Genomic DNA, 27,091 nt, shown 5'->3' with positions numbered 1-27,091 from the left:
TCCAAGTATTACGCTTGCGTCTATGCTTATTCCGAGTATTTCACGTGCTTAGCTATACAATAGCCAATCAATTGATGAATTTGAACTGGTAACCATATTTGCGAATGTAGTACCCTGCTTTTGGGTATAAGTATGACCTTTGTAAACTGATAAATTGGGAGTTGGCTACCTTACGCCTGAAGTGCGTGGGGCTGCGAACTCCTCTCTGAATAAAAACCGTTTCAGAGGTAATTTTGTGTCTCTGGTGTTTTTTCCTCAACTGAGCAGGTTAATAATTTCAATTGAACAATTCTTTCTGGACACAAAGACAGTGTGACCTCCTCCAGTGTGTCAGTGTGGTCTTCTGAGTTTACCCATTCGAGAAAGCTGGTTCTAACATGAACCAAAGGGTTGAATTTCAGACAGACTATTGAAGATGACCATTAGAGGGCATCAATTGGAAAGTAATTGAATCCCTGCAGTCACACCCATCGTGAAGGAAGATGTTTATAATTGTTGGGGGGGGTCAATCATCCCCCCCCCCCAAGACAACGTTGTAGGAGTTCCTCTGGTCACCACCACCTTGGGACCAAAATTCTTCTATCGTTTCACAGATGATCTTTGTTTCATCACAAGGTCAGGAATTGATAATGATCTATACCATTGACAACTCCTCATCAAATGAAGGGGCCCACGCCTAATGCAGCAAGACCTGCCCTACAATCTGATTTATGCCGACAAGAGGCAAGCGATAGTTACTGCATCTGAGTGGCAGACAATGTCCATCTCCAACAAAAGAACATGACACTGCCATCACTAAACTGTCCCACTATCAGCATCCACAGTATCACAGTTGTCCAGAAAATTCAGCAGAACCAGTTGCAAAAATATTGTGGTACGTGAGGCAGGACACCCTGCAGTGAGGATTTACGTCGGACACCACAAGGCATAGGTGAACAGCCTGATGGAATACTGCAGAACAAGGATCATTCAAGAAACTCAATGGCATCCAGGTTGAAGTAACCTTCCCAATAGCACTCTATTGTCTACCTAGGCAATCATTTTCTCCAGCTCTCGTGGAGTGTTTGCATTGGCTGCTAGTTTCAAAATCTAATGGAGTTCCTCAGCCAGGCTTCTCCAGTACTATCTCCCAAACTCGTCTCAGGTACCATCAAAAAAACACAGGACATTGGAAACACTGCCACCCACTGGTCCCCTCAATGATGAACAGCATGCTGTTGACTTGAAGAACTCACCAGGCCTTCAACATTGCTGGATTTTAATCCTGTAATTTCATACCCATCTGCATTGTGGAATTTGGTCTCTCAGGATAACTGTAACAGTGGTTCATTACCACCAAGTCAAGTGCAATTAGCGGTGGGCAACAAATGCAAGCACTGAATTTGTCAGCCAGATTCTGGGAAACGTATAAATAAGAAAAAAAAGCTCAGCCATTCTCCTCCACTGAACTGAACTCATTCTCAGATGGACAATCATCTGCTTTGACTCTATCCACTTCTAAAAGATGTGTTACTGTGGGGACTCAAAGAACACGGGAAACATGTCCTGCTTCAGTCAGTATTCAGGCCCTTTTATTGCTGTTCGTCTCTGTGCCTTGTGGCGCATTGGACAGCAACCTTGCTGTTTCTTTAGCATTTGTCTGCTTCGTCACGAGGCCGAGTTGCTCGCTTGATGCTCAACCTCGATGGAAAGCGCGCAAGGAGCCAGCTGGATTGAAATCCGGTGCAGATGCCACTTACCACCAGCAGGCTATTCCGGCCCCGGTCTCATCTCCTTTTCCAGTGCACCGATGTGTTTTGTGCAACTTGCCCTGACCTAAAGCACTCAATCACCTGACACTTCAGTAACCTCTCACTGTCACTCAGCCCCTTCTTACTCTTTCTCTTTTGACTTCATAGTAGACAGGCTGACTAACAACATTTACTGGAATCCCATGGGTTATCATCATTACATTTCCTCCCATCCAGCTTCTACCAAGGGCTCAGTCCCATTCCACAGGTTTCTCCTGCTCAGAGTCACAAGAGTTGTAAAGGTCAGAGGCAGGCCCTATAGCCTAACTCATCCATAATAAAGTTGCCTACCCGAGCTAGTATTATTTATCTGTGCTCCTTTAACCACATATTTGTCTAAATGTTTTATAAAACCCATGTCCCCTAGTTTTAAACTCCTCTGCTCTGAGGAAAAAAGACTGATTAGTCATCTTATCTATGCCTCTCATGATTTTATATACTTCTGTAAGGTAATCTCTGCTCCCCCCCGCCCCACCCCCTCAATCCTCCTATGCTCCAGGGGAAAAAGCCGCAGCTTATCTAATTCACTGCTTATAACTTAAGACCTCCAGTTCTGGTAAGATCTTTGTGAATATCTTCTATCGTCTGCAACCTTCCCACCTGAATGACATCCTTCATGTAGCTGGAGGATCAGAACTTCAGCTGCATTCTCACCAATAAGTCCTCTCGTCAATTCTTTTGGTCATTTCTTCAAAAAACCTCAATCAAATTCATAAGATATGCTTTCTAAATGCACAATGTCATGTTGACTATCCCAAATTAGTTCTGAGTGCAGCTAGATCTTGCCTCTCTAAATCCCCTCTAGTACCTTTCCCACCATGTTCACTGGTCTGCAGCTCCCTGGCTTGTTCTCGCATCCCTTCTCAACATTAGCCACCCTCCAATCTTCTAGTGGCTCACCCATGGTTAACGATGGCACAATATTTCTGCCAGGCACCCAGCAATTACTTCACCAGCTTTCCGCTGTGCCCTATCATATACTTAGTAAGGCACCGGGGTTTTATCCAGCTTTAAACACTTCGAGACATCACTATTCTCTTCCCTGAACTCTCCAGCTTTCATGATCTCCACAGTAAACAGTACAGACAGGAAACATTCAATTAAGACTTTGAATCTCTCCACATAGGTGACCATATTAACTCTCAAAGGGACCTAGTTACCGTTTTCCGTATGTGTGTAGATCTATATATTCCATTTCCTGCTCTTCTGCTCTTACTTTTTCCTCACATTCCCAGAACTAGGATTTACTTTGTCCCCACCGGCCTCCACATTTCTGACAATGTTGATCTGCTGAGTACAATTTTACTTCCTTCTTTCAACATTCCAATTAAAGTTTTCCTGTCGTAATACCATGGTTCACTCCTCCATTTCCACCAATGACGCCAGCCCTTCCCACGGCACTTTTCCGTGCAAACGGAAACTGAAACAACACCTGCCATTTTACCACAAATCTTCCTTGGAACTGTGATTTGGTTTCACTTCTTCTGAGTTATTACCGAGCAGTTGTTGCCAATGATCTGATGTCCTCTACAGGGAGAATACCAAATGCACGATGAGTGACTGCATTGTGAAATAACTCCGCTCAGTGTGATTGCCAGCTTTCAGTTAACTGTCATTTTAATTCCTCATCTCACTCCCACTCTGACAACTCTGTCCTCAGCCTACAACTCTTGCTGAATGAATCTCAATGTAAGCTAGAAGAACAGTATTTTATTGTCCGAGGCAGCTCATCACAGCTTCGGGATTCACCAACAATTTTAGATAATCACATTTCCTGTTTCTATTTCAGATTTCCAGTTACTTTCCATTTGTAATTTTAGACACATGATCTCTTCCATCATCTTACATCTCCTTAAGACTAATCCCCTTTTCATTTAATCCATCATCATTCTCCCACTCCTTTATTATCATTTTTGTCACCAATAGCTTCCACCCACTTTAGTTTCCATATCTCCCTTTTCACTCTGTGCCTGTCTTTTATATGATCACAAGACACTGCTGCTTATTAAGTACTGCAGATCTACCCCATTAGCGAGTTGCTCGATAGTGATGGTGCTGGACTTACTACATACTGTCGTTGTGTTGTCACTTGCTAGGTACCGTTGTTGTGCTGAGGCTGTGCGCAGTCTAAAAAAAGAGTGAGTGATTGTCTTAGATATTTTTCTTGTGATTGCAAGACCTAGTTGGACATTGGTAATGTAGAATTCTGCAAGTTAGGATCAGTGGCTCATTGGCGAGAACGATGGCATGGAAGCTGCATTTCCTCAGTTATGGCGAGGACTAGTTGCGGGGTGGCCTACTGTAGTCACTCAGGAAAGTAGATGCCGAGGTAGTGTGGGAGAAAGCAGACGACTCTGTGGGCGTGCTGGAGCCCGTGCTGGGTTGGGGTAGCACCTCCCATTGGTGTTGCCCTCCAGTGTTTGCTCGGTGCTGCCCTTCAGTGTTCCCATTGGTGCTGCCCTCCAGTGTTCGCTCAGTGGAAGAACAAGATGGACCAGGACAATATCCCATACACCATCATTCTACGAGCCATGCCATTCAGGGATTTTTTGTGACCGTGTGCTTTCTGCTATCATAACCACATGTGCTATGTGCTTTGTGCTGTGTGCTGCTGGTAATGTGTTTTGTACCTTGGCCCATGGAGGAATGCTGCTTTGTTTTGCTGAGTTAATTGAGAAATTAACTCAATTGCTCTCCACAGATGCTTCTTGACCTGCTGTGTATTTAAATCATTTTCTACTCCTACTTGCACAGCCTTTTATCTGTATACCCTCGGCAAAGGATCGTACACTGGCAACATTTTCCTTCTGCAATCTGTACAGGCTGGGGTACTGCAAACAGCTTTTGCCCTGACTAGTATATTTTCACTTGCCTCTGCTGATTGTGTGTGGCTTGATAAACTCCCCACCCCCAGCAAGGATAGTCCTCCAACCTTATTTAATGACTTGCTGAGGCTCATTCCCCATGTACGTATGCCCTGTGTTATTAGTATGTAGATATGAGACATTTCCTGATTCACCAGAGCCTGTGATGCTTTCAATATTGAACTGCACCACCCATAATACATGGAGTGTAATTAGGCCATTCAGGCCATTGTGTATGCTTCCCTATCCCATCATGGCTGATTTATTACTCCTTTTCATCTCGAGGAGACATTCACTGCCAAGCTGATTTCAGGCTCTACTGCGTGCTTGATGAATCTACACAAGGTAGTGCTTTGGCCAGATCCAAAGTTTGAATTTCAACTAAATAGGATACAACAAGGCTATACTTCCTCAGGGGCACAAATTAGCATATCACTGGCACACAGAAGTAAAGGATCCACCAGGTGGGAAGATTTGAGAGTACTGAACTGAACGTCCAAGATGACTGCAATTTGATGCATCGTTGCCATTTTGCTCTCAGTGAAGAATCCAAGCTTCAAGTGAAAGGGGCTAATAAAGGAAGCCCTCGAGATAGTGAGCATGAGATTGATGTGTTGCCAGGTGTGCCATAGACAAGCCAGCAATCTGGACCACTTAATAGAAAATAATTCCAATTAAATTTTAAATTAGTCTCAGCTCAAAAATTGCTTAAAATATATTGCCAATGGAATGTCTGTGCTCACGTCTGCATTAAATTTCTGATTTGAATTCTTTGTACTGGAATCGTTAGAGTGTCAGTTCAGATCTGGCACGTTGACTACCCAAGCTTCATGAGGGGAAGTATAACTGCATTATACGATGCCAAATGGGGAAAAAAAAACAAATGCTGGAAATCTGAAATAAAAGCAGTAAACGCCGGGAATACTCAGCATGTCGGATAGCATCCAGGGAAAAAGGAAGCTTTTCGCAGATTGAACCCCTCAGTAAAACCTTGCCTGTCTAGGACCATCATATTTTAATACTGTCATCAAAGATGAACATTATGTTTAATATTATTAGATACCTATGTGTATATAGGTTTATTTATGTTGATGTTAGGTAGAGATAAGCAGCAACTCTCAAGTAATACAGCAGTGTCTGGGACATTAATATATTAACATTGTTCTACACAATGTAATTGATTGATAGAAGCATAGAAATTTACAGCACATTACAGGCCCTTCAGCTCATAATGATGTGCCAACCATGTAATCTACTCTACAGACCTCCTAGAATTTCCCTACTGCATAGCCCTCTATTTTTCTAAGCTCCATATACCTATCTTAAGAGTCTCTTAAAAGACCCTATTGTATCTGCCTCCACCACCAGCACTAGCAATGCATTCCACGCTGTGTAAAAAACTTACCTCTGACCCCCCTCCCCCCAACCCCCCCAGTACCTACTTCCAAGCACCTTAAAACAATGTCCCCTCGTGGTAGCCATTTCAGCCCTGGGAAAAAGCCTTTGGCCATCCATTTGATCAATGCCTCTCATCATCTTGTACACCTCTATCAGGTCACCTCTGATCCTCCATCACTCCAAGGAGAAAAGGACAAGTTCACTCAACCTGTTCTCATAAGGTACGCTCTCCAATCCAGGCAACATCCTTGTAAGTCTCCTCTGCACCCTTTCTATGGCTTCCACATCCTTCCTGTAGTGAGGTGACCAGAACTGAACATAGATTGATAAAATGCTACACTCAGTACTATATGTGTGCACATTACAAATGGAGTCAAACAGCAAAGAAACAGACCCTTCAGCCCACTTTGTCTATGCAAACCAAACTGTCTACTTAAGATAGTCTCATTTGCCCTTGCCTGGCCTATATCCCTCATAACCACAAGATACAGGAGCAGAATTAGGCCATTTGGCCTATCGAGTCTGCTCTATCATTTCATCATGGCTGATCCATTTTCTTTCTCAGCCCAATCACCTGCCTTCTTCCCGTATCCCTTCATGCCCTGACTAATCAAGAATCTATCAACCTCTGCCTTAAATATACCCAGTGACTTGGCCCTCCATAGTTGTCTGTGGCAACAAATTCCACAGATTCACCATTCTCTGGCTAGACAAATTCCTTCTCATCTCCATTCTAAATGCATGTCTTTCTATTCTGACAACCTCTCCACATCCACTCTATTGAGGTCTTTCAACATTTGATAGGTTTTAATGAGATCAACCCTCATTCTTCTGAATTCCAGTGAGTACAAGCCAGCCAAGAGCCATCAAGCACTCCTCATATGACAAACCTTTTAATTCCAGAATCATTTTTGTGAACCTCCTTTGAACCCTCTCTAATGTCAGCACATCCTTTCTTAGATAAGGGGCCCAGAACTGCTCTCAACAGTCCAAGTGAGGCCTGTCCACGTGCTTGCCTAAATGTCTTTTAACCACTGTAAATATACCCACATCTACAATTTCCTCTGGCAGCTCATTCTAAGTTCCCATTTCTGTGAAAAAATTTCCCTTCAGGTTCCTTTTAAATCTTCCCCCTAATAAACTTATGCCCTCTAATTTAGAGCCCCCCACACAAACCCTGGGGAGAAGACTGCAACCATGTACCTTTCCCATGCCTCTCATGATTTTACATGCCTCTGAAAGGCTGCCTCCTCTGAAACTCCAGGGAAATAAGCGCCAGCTCATTCAGTCTGCCCGTATAATTCAAACCCTCCAGGCCTGGTAACACACTTCTGAATCGTTTGTTCACGCTTTCCAGCTTAATAACATCCTTCCTCTAGCTGGACAATCAGACAGCACATAATACATTGGATTTAATGTAATTCCAAGAGATTTAGTTACTTATTTTGTTTTTTTTCTACATGTAATTCCATATTGTTTGGAAGAGCAGTGACATGTCATGTTAAAGATAATAAATGCTTTTCGTGCTGAATACCTGCAGAAGAGTGGGCATTAATCCACAGCCCAGACCATCTGAATGGCAGTTATCCTGTGTTTTTCTGCACCAGACTTAGGAATGAATTGATAAATTACATACAACAAAACATCAGATAAGTTTACACACAAATTGTTTTTTGTCCAAATGAGGATCTAGGGTGCATTCATAAACACTTTCCACAATACCTTCAGGTGTCATCAGCTATTTCAGGGTTTAATGAGATGGGCTGGTACTGAAAAGAGAGAGATTACTTTTAAGCATTCTAACAGGATTACATATGCACAATGTACGGTGTATGTTAATCAAAATGGCTTCTTTGGTTTGCTAGAGTAGGAATGCTTTTATGTTTGATAAGTGTCTTCTCTCGCAGTTGTTTAGCTTTGGACTTGCTGATATGGGGATTGTATTCATTTTTTAACCAATGGGGAATGTTATTTTGTCTTGTGGGTCTGGGAGCGGGGGTTTCGCGGTCTTTTCAGGGGAGTCGGGAAGGAGACGCCGAGGAAGGTGGACGTGCACTGCACTGCTCGGTCGACCACCGGGGGTGGTCCCAGGTGCGAGGATGTGGAGGTCGGAGGAACGTGACGAGAGGTCGAATGGTTCGATGGTTGAGATCCAACGATGTGCACTAAACTGACTGAACTTTGATAAGCTGGCGCCTTTTACTTTATTTTCTTTTCCTTCATATATACTGTATTGCATAGTACTCTTTTAGTTTTAGTAAACTCTTTAAAGTGTATTCTGTAATGGTATCTGGTGTGAGTTTGATATTGTGTGTGTACGCGCGGCATAAACTTGATTCTCACAGCACCTGCGTGTACGGGAGATGGGGTTGGTGAGTGGCTGGATCTCCTTTTCCCCTAGACATATACCAGCCTGTTGGGTAAGTGTTACACATAATTTCAGAATCCATTTTTAAATGCCAACAGCTTCATATAATCAGTGATGTTAGCCAGGTCTAGTCCTGTGCCAATTCTCCCCTTCTTTGAGGATCTGACCTACTTGCAGCTTCTGATTATGACAGGACATGGTAGCCACATTGGAATAAAAACAGAAGAAATCTACGGAGGTTGCTGTCCAGTTCCATTTACCAGTTAAAGCCCAATTTGTTTTGAAAGAAAGTAGACCATATCATCTTCAACTGGCTCCACTTTTACGTATACAAGGTCTCTGAATATATTTCACTGCTTTAAGGTAATGGAACATAAAATAACCATTGCCATTGAGCATGCTGCTGGAAATCTCAGAATATTTCGTTGGTGCTCAACTACGTGATTAACTGGGTTTAACTTTCTTGAGTGAGAACTCATTTCACGATATTAGTCCACAAAGCTTTGAGGATAAATTCCCTTTATTATTAGTAAAATAATAAACTGAATCACACAAGAAAAAAGTTAAGTATACATTATGTGATCTAACTTATTTCAATACATGAAGTCACAACTTGTCAGGTGCAAGTATCATATGTATATTGGATTTACTTGTATCCTTATTGATTTCTGGGAGATTTCACTGGACTTTAGCTGGAGTTATTGTGGGAACGCACCTGAAGGTTTATCCATGACTGATATGTACACATAGTGCCTATAAAAAGTATTCACCCCATTGGAAGTTTTCATGTTTTATTGTTTTACAACATTGAACCACAGTGGAATTAATTCGGCTTTTTGACACTGATCAACAGAAAATGATTATTCCATGGCAAAGTAAAAACAGATCTCTAACAAAGTGATCTAAATTAATAACAAATATAATACACAAATAATTGATTGCATAAGAATTCACCCCCTTTAATATGACACATCAGATCTTCACTGGTCCAGCCATTTGGTTTTAGTAATCACATAATTAGTTAATGGAGATCTGGTTTGGAGACCAGTGAACAGTCAAGGTGTTTCAATTGATTGTAGTAAAAAATACACCTTTATCTGGAAGGTCCAACTGCTGGGTGAGTCAGTATCCTGGCAAAAACTACATCATGATGATAAAAGAACACTCCAAGCAACTCTTTGTAAAAGTTATTGATAAGCACAAGCTAGGAGTTGGATAAAAGTTCCAAGTCATTGAATATCCTCCAGGGTACAGTTAGGTCAATCATCAAGAAATGGAAAGAATGTGGCACAGCTGTAAATCTGCCTAGAGCAGGCCGTCCTCAAAAACTGGGAGACCGTGCAAAAAGAAAACTAATGAGGGAGGCCACCAAGAGATCTATGACAACTCTGGAGGAGTTACAAGCTTCAGTGGCTGAGATGGGAGAGACTGAACATACAACAACTGTTGCCTGGGTGCTTCACCAGTCACAGATTTATGGGAGAGTGGCAAAGAGAAAGCCACTGTTGAAAAAAATTCACATGAAATCTCAGCTAGAGTTTGCCAGAAGGCATGTGGGAAACTCTGAAGACAACTGGAAGAAGGTTCTATGGTCTAATAAAACCAAAATTGAGCTTTCTGACCATCACACTTAACGGTATGATTGCCGTAAGCCAAACACCGCACATCATCAAAAACACACCATCCGTACCATGTGGTGGTGGCTGCATCAGGCTGTGGGGATGCTTCACTGCAGCAGGCCCTGGAAGGCTTGTGAAGGTAGAGGGTAAAATGAATGCAGCAAAATACAGGGAAATCCTGGAGGAAAACCTGATGCAGTCTGAAAGAGAACTGTGACTAGGGAGATTTGTTTTCCAGAAAGACAATGACCCCAAGCATAAAGCCAAAGCTACACAGGAATTGCTTAAGAACAACATAGCTAATGTCCTGGAGTGGCCAAGTCAGAGTCCAGACCTCAATCCAATTGAGAATTAGTGGCTAGACTTGAAAGGGGCTGTTCACTCATGATCCCATGCAACCTAACAGAGCTTGAACAGTTTTGTAAAGAATTACGGGGAAAAATTGAGCATCCAAATGTGCAAAGTTGATAGAGACCTATCCACGGCAATAGTGGGGTGTGTCAGGAATGGACAGGAGGAGGAGTATAGGAAACTGATACAGGACTTTGTGATATGGTGCAACTCAAACTACCTGCGTCTCAATGTCACCAAGACCAAGGAGATGGTGGTGGACTTTAGGAGATCTAGGCCTCATATGGAGCCAGTGATCATTAATGGAGAATGTGTGGAGCAGGTTAAGACCTACAAGTATCTGGGAGTACAGTTGGACGAGAAGCTAGACTGGACTGCCAACACAGATGCCTTGTGCAGGAAGGCACAGAGTCGACTGTACTTCCTTAGAAGGTTGGCGTCATTCAATGTCTGCAGTGAGATGCTGAAGATGTTCTATAGGTCAGTTGTTGAGAGCGCCCTCTTCTTTGTGGTGGCGTGTTGGGGAGGAAGCATTAAGAAGAAGGACGCCTCACGTCTTAATAAGCTGATAAGGAAGGCGGGCTCTGTCGTGGGCAAAGTACTGGAGAGTTTAACATCGGTAGCTGAGCGAAGGGCGCTGAGTAGGCTACGGTCAATTATGGAAAACCCTGAACATCCTCTACATAGCACCATCCAGAGATAGAGAAGTAGTTTCAGCGACAGGTTACTGTCGATGCAATGCTCCTCAGACAGGATGAAGAGGTCAATACTCCCCAATGCCATTAGGCTTTACAATTCAACTGCCAGGACTTAAGAACTTTTTTTTTTAAAAGCTATTATTAATGCTTTTTGAGTTAGTGATTTAGATGCATATCATATTATTACTGAGTTAAGTATTGTATGTAATGAGTTTTTGCTACAACAAGTGTATGGGACATTGGAAAAAATGTTGAATTTCCCCATGGGGATGAATAAAGTATCTATCTATCTATCTATCTAAAGAGATTCAAGTCTGTAATTGCTGCCAAAGGTACATCTACTAAATACTGATTTGAAGGGGGTAAGTACTTATGCAATCAATTATTTTGTGTTTATATTTGTAATTAATTTAAATCACTTTGTAGAAATCTGTTTTCACTTTGATACAAAAGTCTTTTTCTGTTGACTAGTGTCAAAGAAGCCAAATTAAATCCACTGGGATTCAATGTTGTAAAACAATAAAATATGAAAACTATATATATTTATAATGATTTCTTTCAATTATATTTTTCAGGTACAGAGTCAACTATAATTACAGTTGACAATAATAACAACTTATACTTAAATAATTCAGTACAGATTTTGCTATTTTCCCCTGGAAACACCTTGCCCCAGGGCATTTACAAGCAGTCAGCTTACATCTTCTGCACTTCACTTTTGATTTGAGAGAAATGCAGTGAAATCCCACATCATTTTGGGTTCTGAATATTCCTAGTGTTTAACCATGATTCAGGAGCTATTTCTGTAGCTGACCTTGTAAATCCCTATGCTGCAGGGCTACTCCTATCAAACAGATGGACTAAAACCATTATTACTACAGAAAAGAGAAAGTACTTGAACAGAACTGAGGAAGCCAACCCAATCTAAAATTGCAAAGGTATAACAGATAGTACTAATACCAGAATTTTATTTATGCATATACTATTTTCCAAACTTGTTGCCATTAACAGTCTGATAGTTTAGAATGTGCTGTTGAGATTACCCTCCTCTGCAACTAGGAAACAATGTGATCCAATGAAACCCAGGAAGTTGGGAACACCTTCTTTGACCATCTAGCACATGCGTGGGCTTTATCTTTCATTCTAGAAATAAATTTTGATTTCCAAGAGAACGCCTGGACCTAATCAGGAGCAGAAATAGCTAATTCCTATTGCTTGCCTTTGAGGGTGAAGGTAGAACGTCAGAACAGTTAGGAGGAGGGATAAGGTGAAGAGATAAGTGAAACAAAAGTTCAAAGTAAATTTATTATCAAAGTACATATACGTCACCACATTCAACCGAGATTCATTTTCTTTGGGCATTCACGGAAAATATAAGAAAAACAAAGGAATTAGTGAAAGTTTGCCCCCACCAGGATGGACAATCAGTGAGCAAAGGATAATAAACTGCAAATAAAAAAAGAAAAAAAAGTAATAATCACAATAATAAATAAATAAATAAGCAATAAATTATCAAAACCATGAGATAAAGAGTTCTTGAAAGAGAAGTCCATAGGTTATGAGAACATTTCAATGATGGGGCAAGTGAAGTTGAGTGAAGTTATCCCTTCTGGTTCAGGAGCCTGATGCTTGAGGGGTAGTAACTGTTGCTGAACCTGGTAGTGTAGATCCTGATGCTCCTGTACTTTCTCCGTGATGGCAGCAATGAAAAGAGAGCACGGTCTGGGTGGTAGGGGTCCTTGATGATGGATGCTGCTTTCCTATGGCAGGCCTTCATGTACATGTGCTCATTGGTGAGGAGGACTTTACCCGTGATGGGTGAGGCCATATCCCTTACCTTTTGTAGGATTTTCTGTTCAAGGCATTGGTGTTTCCATACCAGGTCATGATGCAACCAATCAATATACTCTCCACTGCACATCTATAGAATTTTGTCAAAGTTTTACATGTCATGCTGAATCTTTGCAAACTTCTAAGAAATTAGAGGCACTGCCTCTACATTCTATAGGGTGCAGTTGAAATGCAGGTTCACTCCTAACTCAAACAGCAGAACCATGGGCAGCCAGAACATCTTCCTTGGATCATTCACTCGAGCTACCCTCCCTAGACCTCGAAACCTCACAGTTTTCATTACCAGCATTTACCCACTCGCCTTCCAGTGTACCTCATAGGTCTCCCCCTCAAGCAGGGGTGTCAAACTCATTTTAGGTCACGGGCCGGATTGAGCAAAATGCAGCTTCATGCGGGCCGGATCAGTCGGATGCGTGCGAACGCAGCTTTCGTTGCCTCCGTTTTTTCAGCCTGCTCTCATGTGTCTCAGTCTCTGCTATAACTACAAAGTGTTTCACTTTACAAATTCCGTTTCTTATGAAGAAGACTGCCGAATAAACACTAAAAACCCTGAAAACCTGGTACCTGAATAAACTCAGCATTAGCCATATCATACGCCATAGGCACTTCGATTACTGGGGCCAGCTTTAATAGTAATTAGATATTATCTCGCGGGCCAAAGATAATTCCACCGTGGGCCGGATTTGGCCCGCGGGCCTTGAGTTTGACATATATGGATTAAAGGAATGCTAATGCCAAATGAAAAACTTCAGAAATTTTTGTACAGCAATTTGGTTTACATTAGAACATAGTCAAATGGGAAAAGAAATAAGCAGCAGGTTTATTCAAGCCTATACTGCTTCAGTATGTGCTTGATTTTTACCCAGGTTCTCCCAGTGGTAGGAGAGTACCTCAGGGTCCAATCCAACAGTTTACTTCTTCAATTTCAGCCACAGCAAATAGCTCCTTTAAAAGGTGCTATTAGCCTTCAAATTGCAACCAGACATGTCAATTTTCCACACCTAGCCCTCCATTCAATTCCACACAACTTAAATTGAATTGACTTTATTTCTTACATCCTTCACGTAAGTGAGGAGTGAAAATCTTTCCGTTATGTCCCCGTCTGAATCCACAAGGTGCAAATTATAGTAATTTGTAATAAATAGTATGTATAGTAAGATATACAACTTATACAGTCAGTATAGCTTAGAAATTCAATTGTGTCAGCATGAGCTTCACCCCTACAAGGTGCAGACAGCAACCAAATGTTACTGTGTGTTTGTAATATGAAACAAAATCCAAATGACGAGCAGCACAATTTTTTTTGTGACAAGGGCTCTTTGAGCTCACTGTAAAACCAGACAGCACTGCAAGAAAGCCTCATCTGTTCACAATGGTACTAACTTTGCAACAAATGTCCTTTCACAAATATTCATCTAATATCCCTTTGATTCAACTTTATTAACTACAATCTGTCCTGTATTCTAGTAGATGGTTCAGCTTTTACACACTTTTAAACTTTTAATACTTTTATTTTATCCCTACTAAAGATGCTGTGTCCTGGTGTCAAGTTAAAATTCAAAGAAAATGTATTGTCAAAGTATGTATATGTTTCCATATACTACCTTGAGATTCATTTTCTTGCAGGAATTTACGGGAAAATAAATGCAATGGAATTTATGAAAAACTATACCTAAATGAAGACGGACAACTACCAATGTGTAAAAGACAATAAAAGAAAAATACCTAGAACAGGAGTTGTAAAGAGTTCTTGAAAATGAGTCTGTAGGTCATAGATTCAGTTCAGAATTGTGGTGAATGAAGTTCTTCACATTGGTTCAGGAGCCTGACGGTTGTAGGGTATTAACTGTTCCTGAACCTGGTGGTGTGGGACCTTCTGTCTGGTGGCAGTAGTGAGAGGGCATGGCCTGGACAGTGGGGATCCTTGATGATGGATTCTACTTTCTTCTGGCAGTGCTCCATGTAAATGTACTCAATGATAAAGAGGTCTTTGCCTGTGATGCACTGGGCTGTATCCACCACTTACTGCATTTTTCCATTCCTGGCTTTGGTGTTTCCATACCAGACTGCAATGTAACCAGTTAGGATACTCTCCACTGTGCATCTACATAAATTTGTCAAAGGTTTTGGAGACCTACCTATCTATGCAAACTTCTAGGAAAGTCGAGGCACTGCTGTGCCTTCTTTGTGATGGCACTTGCGTGCTGGACTCAGGACAAATCCTCTGATGTGCAGTTGCCAAGGAATTTAATGCTATTGGCCCTCTCCACCTCTGATCTCCTAATGACGACTGGTTCATGGACCTTAGAATCTTCCTCTTGTGGATGATATCAGCTCTTTGGTTTTGCTGATGTTGAATGAGAGGTTCCTTTTGTGGCGCCACTCAACCAGATTTCCAATATCCCTCCTATATGCCGATTCATCACTGCCTTTGGTTTGGTTAACAACAGTACTGTTGTCTGCACAACTTAAATGTGGCATTAGAGCTGTACTTAGCCACACAAACATAGGCATAAGTTAGATACAGCATGGGGCTAAGCACAGAACCTTGCGAGCACCTGTACTGATGGTGAGCCTGGAAGATGTTGCTGCTAATCCAAACCAACTGGGGTCTGCCAGTGAGGAAATTGAGTCCTCTGTCAGGAAGCCACACTTAATAGCTTGAACTCGGCAGCACTGAATTCAAGTCACTGCATTTTAATTTCCCAGCGAGGAGTATGTGATCACAGAATCACTACGGATATACAATTTCTCCTGTAGATGATATCATCTCTTCAACTCTACATTGCAGCTTTCTCATCTCACCAAACTGCTTTTCATGAGTAAGTACTTTCCAGTAGCAGTACAGACATCATTCAGTATGAATTCAGCACTGCCCTTCATTTACTCACTAATCCTTTATCAGTTTACGCCACCTTCCAGTCATTTAATTTCTTCTGTCCTCTGGCACATCAGAGGCCCTGCCTTCTGTTCTCTCCCTAGCCCCAACTTTTCTCTGCATTTTAAAACTTGCTTTTGCTCCAGTGGACCTGAAACATTAATAGTTTCTCCCTCTGCTGACCTGCTGAGTATCGATAGCATTTCTATTTTATTTGCATTTTCTTGATACTCATCAGTCGCATATGAAGTCACAGACCAGACAAAGGCTAGCACCCAGAAACATACTGCAAGTATAACAACACCTAACAATTGCAGCTGAGATCAGAACTCAACTCCGACAGATAGCCAAACTCTGTCAGCTGTTAGTAGCTTATTACTTGGAGCATTGTGCACTATTGAAGTAGTTCACTGTAAGAGGTGAAATACAGCAAGATAAGATGGACAAATCTGATCGCCATGACATATACGCAGTGGTCTATCAAAGAATGGATGCATCAACAAACTAGACAATTCTGTTCCCGTGCCACAAGGCAAAGCATGGTGGTGGGAGATGGCGACGGGAAAGCAATACAAGAAAGAGCACCAACAGTTCGTCAATGTGCAGAACATGTGAATTTTGTCAATATGCAGAAAACGTGAATTCTGAATGATTTCTTTCATCACAGCCAAATAGAATCAAAACCGGTTAGTAATTGTGTAAATATGATTTAGAGAAAAAAAGAATCAAGTACAAATCAGTCATTGTCAAAATGGGTCATCCTTTGAATTGAATGGATTTGCTCAACATTGATTGGTTGCTTGCTCATTTAACGTGAAAGCATCAGCATTTTCAATAGGCAGCTCTACTGAGGACAACAGTTATCTCAGTGCTGATGCTGCCACAGTCCGAGTTCAGCCAAAGATAATTATTTTTCATAGCCTTACTGGCTGAACAGCATCACTCCTCTTGACAAAATATTGTTGCAGTGCTGCAGCAAGTACCTCAGAACGGACATGATTTTCATGTGTGTAAGTACTTACTGAAAAAGTTATCCCATGAGATCTAAAGAGAATTACAGAAGACACTAATATTCTTTTCAATTAGGACCCCTCAGAAGGGCAGGCTAGCCTGTTTGATGGCTGTTGAAATGTGTAACATGCCATTATCTCTGGGCTGATGTAGATTAGCAACCTGACAATCAACTCAACAGTATGACAATGATCTATAATCCCTGTTACCTTTGGATTTGTAATTAATTGACATTCTCAGGCACTGTGTCCTGTTTTGCAGTATTCGTAGCTTTCTCTCTTAGATTTAGGAAAGTTTAACATTTTCCTTTCTTTAACAAATACTAGATTCAATCAAAAACTTGATTAAAAAAGGTAACTAGTTCATTTAAATTTTCCAAAACTGAGCATATTTGCATTGAACTCTAGGGAAATTGTTTAAATATTCTGAGGATGTTCAATGCTCATGCAGATTTTTAGTAAACACATCAGTCACATGTATATGAATGTTTTATAATTTCTTTGAAGAATTGCAGTCACCATTTTATAACAAGTTCTGCAGATGAAACAAATTTTTCAATTGTGTAGCATTAACTCTATAAGGGCCTCTGGTCCTATGAGACAATATTGCTGTTCAACTGCACAGCTGTGTCTAATTATCACCCTTTTGAGCTCATGGGATAAAATTTAAATGAATTTGCATGATGCTTTGAGCAAAATAAAAGAAATCTGTATTAATTTTGATTGGACAATGCGGTTATATATTGATGATAATGGTTTGACCGCATGTCATTTCCTCACTTACCACTATAGATATGCGTACACGTTTCGACTTTCTGTGCTCTGACATTGCCTGATTCTTTGATGGAAAGAGGATAATTCAGGTTATACATCTCTTGTAGTACTGTCAAGGATGAAGCCTTGCATCTGCCTTAAAATTAGCTGCAATATTTTCAGTCAAAACATGATTTCCTCTAACAGTTAAAATTTTCATGCTTCTTTGTCCTCCACCTACTAATGTTAATTTTAAAAATTACTTCATAATAATAATCCTCTACTGTGCCAAAAAATGCAGCAGTACTTAATAGTGATGCAGTTGCTGACGCCTCACATCACTGGAGGTTATGTCACAATCTGACAGGGTGTCACAATAGGATCTGTTTGCTGTTCAGCTACAATTTATGAAACATGACAGATATAGTACAAATATAGCAGCACTAGAGATTTATTACATAATAAAAGCACGGTACATTGTATGAGGAGGAATGAATAAAGCTTTTCACTTGTCACTCAACAACTGCGATGATCCAATGCAAAGCAGTGTAAATTTTTGAAGGCAGCACATTAATTCGCAGCATTTTCAACAGTTTTCTTACCATACTCCTTCACGCACAGGAAGAATTTAGACCAACATGACTCAATATGAAAATCACACTTAATTCACTGAAAACACGTTAGCCTGTGATTTTGGCATCACAATCTCTCAATAGCAGCCTCCTTGAATCCCATCAACTTTACCACATTATTTGTAAGCAAACAATGTTATTTATCCAAAGTGCATCTGAAAGCTTGCTATTGGTGTAAAATTTGGGCTATGTTGTCTCAAAATAACTTGTACACCACTTTTTTCTCTTCTTTCTGAATAGTTAGCTTTAATTTTCAAAAGATGGTAAAACTAGAACATGTTTGAATGAGTATCTTCCTTACATGTTTTGTGTTTCAATAGCCTCTGAGAAATCATACTTATACAGCACAAAAACAGGAACTGAGATCCAACTAGTTGTTATCAACCAAGTTTCCTACCAAAACTAGTTCCATGTCCCTCGAAATCCCTCTTATGCACCTGTCTGAATGTCTTTTAAATATCGTATTTGTACCTGCCTCTACCACTTCCTTTAACTGCTTGTTCCACATACCCATCTCCCTCTATGTGGAAAATGTTGCCCCTCAGTTTCCCGTTCAATCTTTCCCTGTCACTTTAGATCTACACCCTTTGGTTTTGGACTTCTCTGTCCTTGGCAAACAACTGTGACCATTCACGTTATCTATGCCCCTTGTGATCTTATACACGTCCATCAGTTTACCCCTCATTCTTCTATGCTCCAGGGAAAAATGGTTGATGGCAAAGCTGTCAGTTAATATCACTTATCCCATGAACTGAATAAGATATAAAAACATTTTTCTGTAGATTTGCTGAGAATCAGTCACGCACCGTTATTTTCTTTGATTGGTATGTTACTACACAAACATATTCAAATGTGTAGAGATTATTCATATTATCATTTGAAAAGGTTTCCTTAAGAAATGGCAAAGTGATAGTAAAATGTTATTGTGTGTGTTATAAGGTGGCTAAATAGGAAGGAAACTGCAATAACTTGCGGAGCAAAGATTATAACATGAGGAGAGGTACAAGACTTTGGCCAAAGTTCATGTTACTATGGAAATCATTTTCATCAACGGTATGAACAATACAGAGTGTTCAGAGAAAGACTCTCAGACGAAGTCTGTTCCTGATACCTAGAGATGTACTTGACAACACTTCAAAGATGAAGGTAAATGTACTTTGAACTATAATCACAAAATTAGAATAAATGAGTTGAACAAACAACAAGGGGCCACTTACCTCTCCTGGTTCATCCATTGAGTTTACACAAAACAGACTTTTCAACGCAATTCCTGTTTGATCGAGGGTACCTAGAGAAAATAAATTCATGTTAAAAATTCCACTGAGTTTTCTCAATATTCACCTTCTTCATAATTAAATTTTCAATAACAGGTTGGATGACTAAGTCACTCCATTTTAACTGTCCATCCACCCTTCAGTTGTTGTGATTGAAATGCTGAGTAGTTCTCAAAGCAGTTGTTGTTCGCAGAATACCATACAACCATACCTCACTGGAGTCACAAACTAGCTATTACTGACTAAAGATTATACTAACAGGGAGCAGAAATCTGGCTGAGCGTTCTCTTTTACAGTTCAACACAAATAACCTCTACACAGAGGGACTGCTGAAGACAACATGCATTCTTGCAGATAGTTTTAGTTTACAATCAGGATCAACGGCAGTGAGGTATACTCTGAGCAGAATTAAAGCAGAATGTGAGATTTACAATAATTAACTACCTGGAGAATCCACAATGCTTGATGCTGCCAGAGGTAAAATTAAGATCAGCAATAAGCAACTAAATGACTAAAAGTTTGAAACAGTATTCTCAGTAGCAGCTTTCTATTTCATTTTCCCCTTTGAAGTTGTATCCCAGGACAAAAAAGTAAAACCCTACATGTATTGGGACTAAAATTCACATTCTTCCCAATATACTTCCATGTACAAAGCCATGTTAATTCGTTCCAAAGTAACGATGATTTGAAGTTTGCAAGAATATAATGTAAAATTTTAACAAGTAAAATATTGAAAAAAAGATTTCAGTTTACTATGGGGGGACTTAACGTTGCAACAGTATACAATATTATGATCATTTGTAAACATTCTCATTGTTAGTCATCTCCGTTCAAACTGGAAGGATGGTTATGAGAAAAGCTATCAGTACTTCATCTCAATCTTTACTATAGAACTAAAGTAATATTTGAATATAAAATAGTTAAGAAATACATACATTAAAGAATGACAGTTCTCAAAAGAGACAACTGAATTCGTCTGGACAGTTACTGAGTGAAGGGTGGATATAGCTCTGCCTGGATTAAAACCCTACACGTTTCCCCAGGCAGGACTGTGGTGTCAGAATAACTGAGAATGGCAAATATTGCACACTGGTCAAAAGACAGAAAGGGCTAAACTCATTAAAGAAAGGATCAAGGCTGGTTCTCATTCATGGAGGAGATAATTTAAGGGAAATAAGCTGGGACAAAATTAATTTGAAACGTTAGTTGCTAGTAACAGAAAATAGGCATGGATGTGGAAAAAAATTCAAGTTGGATTAGCTAGATTGAGTTATTTGGTGAGGAATAATAATGGTAAAATGGTTTATCTCATACATATACCTAATCAAAAAGTATATGACAAACGATTGCTTCTAAACTTGTTAGTAAAATTTCAAGAGATAAAACAGGCACTGACAACATGGGTTCCTTCATTATAAGTACAGAATTGATAGGATGTGGACATTATCAACAATGGCAGCAATTCTTGAGAAAGTGGTTGGAACCTACCTTCTAGAATACCTCTGGTCAGTGTAGTGAAATTTCATCCACACCAGGGGTTCTAGTACTTGGACTCAGCCATGATAAGGACTATTGATAATGCATAACTTGCATGTGAACCTGCAACCCTTTCCCAAGATGGTGGTGGTTGTCATTAAAGAGCTGGGGCAAGAAACTGCCATGCACTTATGGTTGGGCATATTCTGATGTCACATAATACTTGTGGTGGATGGAATATCAATCAGGCAGGTTGCTTTAACCTGGATAATGTCGAGCTTGAGTATTGTTGGAGCTCCATTCTTTACAGTAATGAAGATTATTCTTGCTGATGTGCCTTGAGATTGTGGAAGGACTTTGGAGCATTCACTCACAAAATCAAGCAATAGAAGTACCAGAATGACTTTTAAATCAATTTTTCACCCGTTCAGTTATGCATATAGAGTGTATCTTACTAAAATGAAGCTAGAGATTACCAAAGTCCATTTGGATGGTTACAAAATTTTTGGTTAGTAATCTGGACTGAATATGCAAATTATGCGACATTTTAATCACTTTCCATCTGTAAGCTTTTGGTAAGTGTGCAGGAAAAATAAGAAACACAGCGGATTATCTAACTGAAAAGCAGAAAATGGAACAGCTATTATTAAAACTACATGTAACGTAATTCTGCCACATTTAGTCATACAGAGTAAAACTGGCCTTTTTGGTCAAATATCTATTGGTGCTGGTCTCTATCTTTTCCAGGTAGTGGCCAACACGAACATAAATTTATAGTTTAGAACATCTTTATGCTATATTCTCACATCTATTTGATAATATCCTTCAGTATTGAGATATACATAAAATATAATACAATTATATTTGTAATTGTAATTGACAGGTCTGCGAGCCGAAAATTGGTGCAGAAGCAGAGCCGAGGAGTCAGACATCAGGAAGAGCCGTGGTAGTAGGGGACTCCATAGTGAGAGGTACGGAAAGGGGTTTCTGCGGCAACAGGCGCGATTTAAGGATGGTGTGTTGCCTCCCTGGTGCTAGGATCCAGGACATCACGGACCGATTACAGGGAATCCTCAAGGGTGAAGTTGAACAGCCGGAAGTGGTAGTGCATGTCGGCACAAATGACATCGGGAAGAAGAGGAAGGACATTCAGCAGCGGGACTTCAGAGAACTTGGAAGAAGGCTGAAAAGCAGGACTTGCAGGGTGGTTATCTCCGGTTTGCTTCCAGTTCCTCGTGCTGGAGAGGGCAGGAACAGGGAGATAATGGATCTGAAAGTGTGGCTGAGGAACTGGTGCAGGAAGCAAGGATTTACATTCTTGGACCACTGGGATCTATTTCGGGGTAGGGATGAATTGTACAAAAGGGACGGGTTGCACCTTAATAGGCGGGGGACCAGCATTCTGGCAGACAGGTTTGCCACTGCAACACGGATGTGTTTAAACTAAGTAGTGGGGGGGGGGGGGGGAGGGGATGAACTGGAAATATAAGGATGGAGTTAAAGGGAAAGTGAAAATAAGAAAAGTTAAAAAGGACAACAGAATCAATGGGAGTAGAAAGCTCAAGAAGAGATCATACAGTATGGCCGAGTGAAATAGGAATTGATATGAAAGGAGAGGGGAGTAACAAATTAAAAGTATTATATATGAATGCACCAAGTATAAGGAATAAAGTAGATGAACTTGATACTCAGTTGGAAATTGGCAAGTACGATGTTGTGGGAATAACAGAGGCATGACTTCAAGCGGACAGGGCCTGGGAGATGAATATTCAAGGATATACATCTTATCGAAAGGACAGACTGATTGGAAGAGGGGGTGGGGTGGCTCTGTTGGTGAGGAATGATATTCAGTCCCTTGCGAGGGGGGGCATAGAATCAGGGGATGTAGAGTTAGTATGGATAGAACTGAGAAATTCTAAGGGTAGAAAGACCCTAATGGGAGTTATCTACAGGCCCCCAAACAGCAGTCTGGATGTAGGGTGTAAGTTGAATGAAGAGTTAAAATTGGCATGTCGCAAAGGTAATGATACAGTTGTCGTGGGGGATTTCAACATGCAGGTAGACTGGGAGAATCAGAATGGTACTGGACCCCAAGAAAGGGAGTTTGTGGAGTGCCTCCGAGATGGATTCTTAGAACAGCTGGTACTGGAGCCTACCAGAGAGAAGGCAATTCTAGATTTAGTGTTGTGAAATGAACTGGATTTGATCAGGGACCTTGAGGCAAAGGAACCATTAGGAGGTAGTGACCATAATATGATATGTTTTAACCTACAACTTGAGAAGGAGAAGGGAAAATCGGATGAGTCAGTATTACAGTTGAACAAAGAGAACTATGGAGCTATGAGGGAGGAGCTGGCCAAAGTTCAATGGAACAATACTCTAGCAGGGAAGACAGTGGAACAACAATGGCAGGTATTTCTGGAAATAATGCAGAAGGTGCAGGATCGGTTCATTCCAAAGAGGAAGAAAGATCCTAAGGGGAGTAAGGGGCGGCCTTGGCTGACGAGGGAAGTAAAGGGCAGTATAAAAATAAAAGAGAAGAAGTATAACATAGCAAAGATGAGCGGGAAACCGGAGGACTGGGAAGCTTTTAAAGAGCAACAGAAGATAACAAAAAAGGCAATACACCAAGAAAAAATGAGGTACGAAGGTAAACTAGCCAAGAATATGAAGGAGGATAGGAAAAGCTTCTTTAGGTATGTGAATAGCAAAAAAATAGTTAAGACCAAAATTGGGCCATTGAAGACAGAAACGGGTGAATTTATTATGGGGAACAAGGAAATGGCAGACGAGTTGAACAGGTACTTTGGATCTGTCTTCACTAGGGAAGACACAAACAATCTCCCAGATGTAATAGTGGCCAAAGGATGAACTGAAGGAAATTTATATTAGGCAAGAAACGGTGTTGGATAGACTGTTGAGTCTGAAGGCTGATAAGTCCCCGGGACCTGATGGTCTGCATCCCAGTGTACTTAAAGAGGTGGCTCTAGAAATCGTGGACGCATTGGTAATCATTTTCCAATGTTCTATAGATTCAGGAACAGTTCCTGCTGATTGGAGGGTGGCTAATGTTGTCCCACTTTTCAAGAAAGGAGGGAGAGAGAAAACAGGGAATTATAGACCGGTTAGCCTGATGTCAGTGGTGGGCAAGATGCTGGAGTCAATTATAAAAGAGGAAATTACGACACATTTGGATAGCAGTAGAAGGATCAGTCCGAGTCAGCATGGATTTGTGAAGGGAAAATCATGCTTGACTAATCTGGAGTTTTTTGAGCATGTAACTATGAAAATGGACAAGGGAGAGCCAGTGGATGTAGTGTACCTGGACTTCCAGAAAGCTTTTGATAAAGTCCCACATAGGAGATTAGTGGGCAAAATTAGGGCACATGGTATTGGGGGCAGAGTACTGACATGGATTGAAAATTGGCTGGCGGACAGGAAACAAAGAGTAGCGATTAACGGGTCCCTTTTGGAATGGCAGGCTGTGACCAGTGGGGTACTGCAAGGTTCGGTGCTGGGACCGCAGCAGTTTACAATATACATTAATGATTTAGATGAGGGGATTAAAAGTAACATTAGCAAATTTGCTGATGACACAAAGCTGGGTGGCAGTGTGAAATGTCAGGAGGATGTTATGAGAATGCAGGGTGACTTGGACAGGTTGGGTGAGTGGGCAAATGTATGGCAGATGCAGTTTAATGTGGATAAATGTGAGGTTATCCACTTCGGTGGCAAGAACAGGAAGGCAAGTTACTATCTAAGTGGAGTCAAGTTAGGAAAAGGGGAAGTACAACGAGATCTAGGTGTTCTTATACATCAGTCAATGAAAGCAAGCATGCAGGTACAGCAGGCAGTGGAGAAAGCTAATGACATGCTGGCTTTTATAACAAGAGGAATTAAGTATAGGAGTAAAGAGGTCCTTCTGCAGCTGTACAGGGCCCTGGTGAGACCCCACCTGGAGTATTGTGTGCAGTTTTGGTCTCCAAATTTGAGGAAGGACATTCTTGCTATTGAGGGAGTGCAGTGTAGGTTCACAAGGTTAATTCCCGGGATGGCGGAACTGTCGACTGGGCTTGTATAAACTGGAATTTAGAAGGATGAGAGGGGATCTGATTGAAACATATAAGATTATTAAGGGATTGGACATGCTGGAGGCAGGAAGCATGTTCCCGCTGATGGGTGAGTCCAGAAGTAGAGGCCACAGTTTAAGAATAAGGGGTAGGCCATTTAGAACTGAGATGCGGAAAAACTTTTTCACCCAGAGAGTGGTGGATATGTGGAATGCTCTGCCCCAGAAGGCAGTGGAGGCCAAGTCTCTGGATGCATTCAAGAGAGAGTTAGATAGAGCTCTTATAGATAGCGGGGTCAAGGGATATGGGGAGAGGGCAGGAACAGAGTATTGATTGTGTATGATCAGCCATGATCAGTGAATGGTGGTGCTGGCTAGAAGGGCCAAATGGCCTACTCCTGCACCTACTGTCTATTGTCTATTGTCAATTAGACATCATTCCATCTACAAAATACACTGTGGTAATTTGCCCAGGTCACTTAAAAAGCATCTCCTAGAACCAAAATCTCTGCTATCAAGGATAACAAAGGCAGCTGGTGCAATAAAACAGCAGATGCAGATTGCCTCCAGGTCGCAGAAATATTCCAACAGCACTGGGAGAAAACCTTCATCAAAAGTGCAGTGGCCCACCAGTCCTTGATGGTATACATAGCCCATGAGGCCTCGACAGTGTACCTGGCCCACGAGGCCTAGATGGTATACCTGGCAAAGCAATGAAAACTTGGGCCAAACAACTGGCCAGAGCATTCCAGGACATCTTCAACCTCTCACTGCTACAGTCAGAGGTTCCCACCAGCTTCCAAAGGGTATCAATGGTTCCCAAGAAAATTAGGATAAGCTGCCTCAAGGCCAATCACCTGGTAACACTCAGATCTACTGTGAAGTGCTTTGAGAGTTTGGTAATGGCTAGAATTAACTCCTGCCTAAAGCAAGAACCTGGATCCAGTTCAATCTGCCTCCTGCCACATTAATTCTGCAGCAGATGCAATTCCACTGGCTCTCTACTTGGCCTTGGACCTCCTGGGCATTAACAATACCTATGATAAACTGCTGTTTATTGATTACAGTTCAGTGTAATCAATAAACACCAGCCATCATACTCTCAGTTGGTTAGAACAAGCTCCAAAGTCTGGGCCTCTGTACCTCCCTCTGTTAAAGGATCCTTGACTTCCTCATCAGAAGACCACAGTCAGTGTGGATTGGAAATAACATCTCCTCCTCACTGAAGGTCAACCTGGCACGCCCCAAGGATGCATGATTAGCCTGCTGATCTATTCTGTATACAGTCACGACTGCGCAGATAGGCACAGTGCAAACACCAGCTATAAATTCGCTGATGACATAACTTCTGTTGGCAGACTCTTAGATGGTGATAAGGAGGTGTACAGGAGTGATAGATCAACAACAACAACCTTGCACTCAGCATCAGTAAGACCAAAGGATTGATTGTAGACTTCTGGAAGGGCAAGTCAGGAGAACACACACCATCCTAATTGAGGGGTCAGCGGTGGAAAGAGTGAACTTCTTCACTTTCCTGAGTATCAACATCTCTGAAAATCTATCCTGGGCATAATGAATTGATGTAATTATAAAGAGGACACGCCAGGGTCTATATTTAATTAAAGACTCTGGCAAATTTCTACTGATGTACCGTGGAGAGAATTCTGATTGGTTGCATCACCATCTACTATGGAGGCTGCAGAGGCTTGTAAACACAGCCAGATGCATCATGGGTACTAGCTTGCCCACCATCAAGGACATCTTCAAAAGACCATGCCTCAAGAAGGCAGCAACTATCATCAAGGACCCTCCCCACCCAGGATATACCCTCTTCTCACTACCATCAGGGAGGGCATACAGGAGCCTGAAGACACACACTCAACATTTCAGGAACAGCTTCTTCCTTTCCACCATCAGTTTTCTGAATGGTCTATGAACACTACCTCACTATTTTGTTCTCTTTTGTCACTACTTATTTATTTCAAAATATTTCCTCTTGTAACTTAAGGCAATTTTAAAATCTATTCCACTGCACTACTGCCACAGAACAACAAATTTCA

At 41.2% G+C, this 27,091-nt stretch overlaps 1 protein-coding gene across 4 annotated transcripts in view; it reads right to left on the bottom strand.

The window, feature by feature from the left end:
* clcn2c (chloride channel 2c) overlaps window positions 1–27,091 on the bottom strand; it is a 510,268-nt gene that overhangs the window by 53,194 nt on the left and 429,983 nt on the right. For 3 of the 4 annotated variants that reach the window (XM_073041207.1, XM_073041208.1, XM_073041209.1), the window contains exons 19-20: window positions 19,430–19,500; window positions 17,612–17,665 (exon numbers count right to left, since the gene is read on the bottom strand). In XM_073041207.1, coding sequence (XP_072897308.1) covers window positions 17,612–17,665; window positions 19,430–19,500 — 125 coding nt within the window. The remainder of the gene's footprint in view (window positions 1–17,611; window positions 17,666–19,429; window positions 19,501–27,091) is intronic. The other variant, XM_073041210.1, reaches the window with a different exon arrangement.

The sequence above is a fragment of the Hemitrygon akajei genome, chromosome 3 (assembly GCF_048418815.1).
Source record: "Hemitrygon akajei chromosome 3, sHemAka1.3, whole genome shotgun sequence".
Taxonomy (NCBI): Eukaryota; Metazoa; Chordata; class Chondrichthyes; order Myliobatiformes; family Dasyatidae; genus Hemitrygon; species Hemitrygon akajei.
Note: the sequence above shows the minus strand (reverse complement) of the source record. Positions and strands in the feature narration are given on the sequence as shown.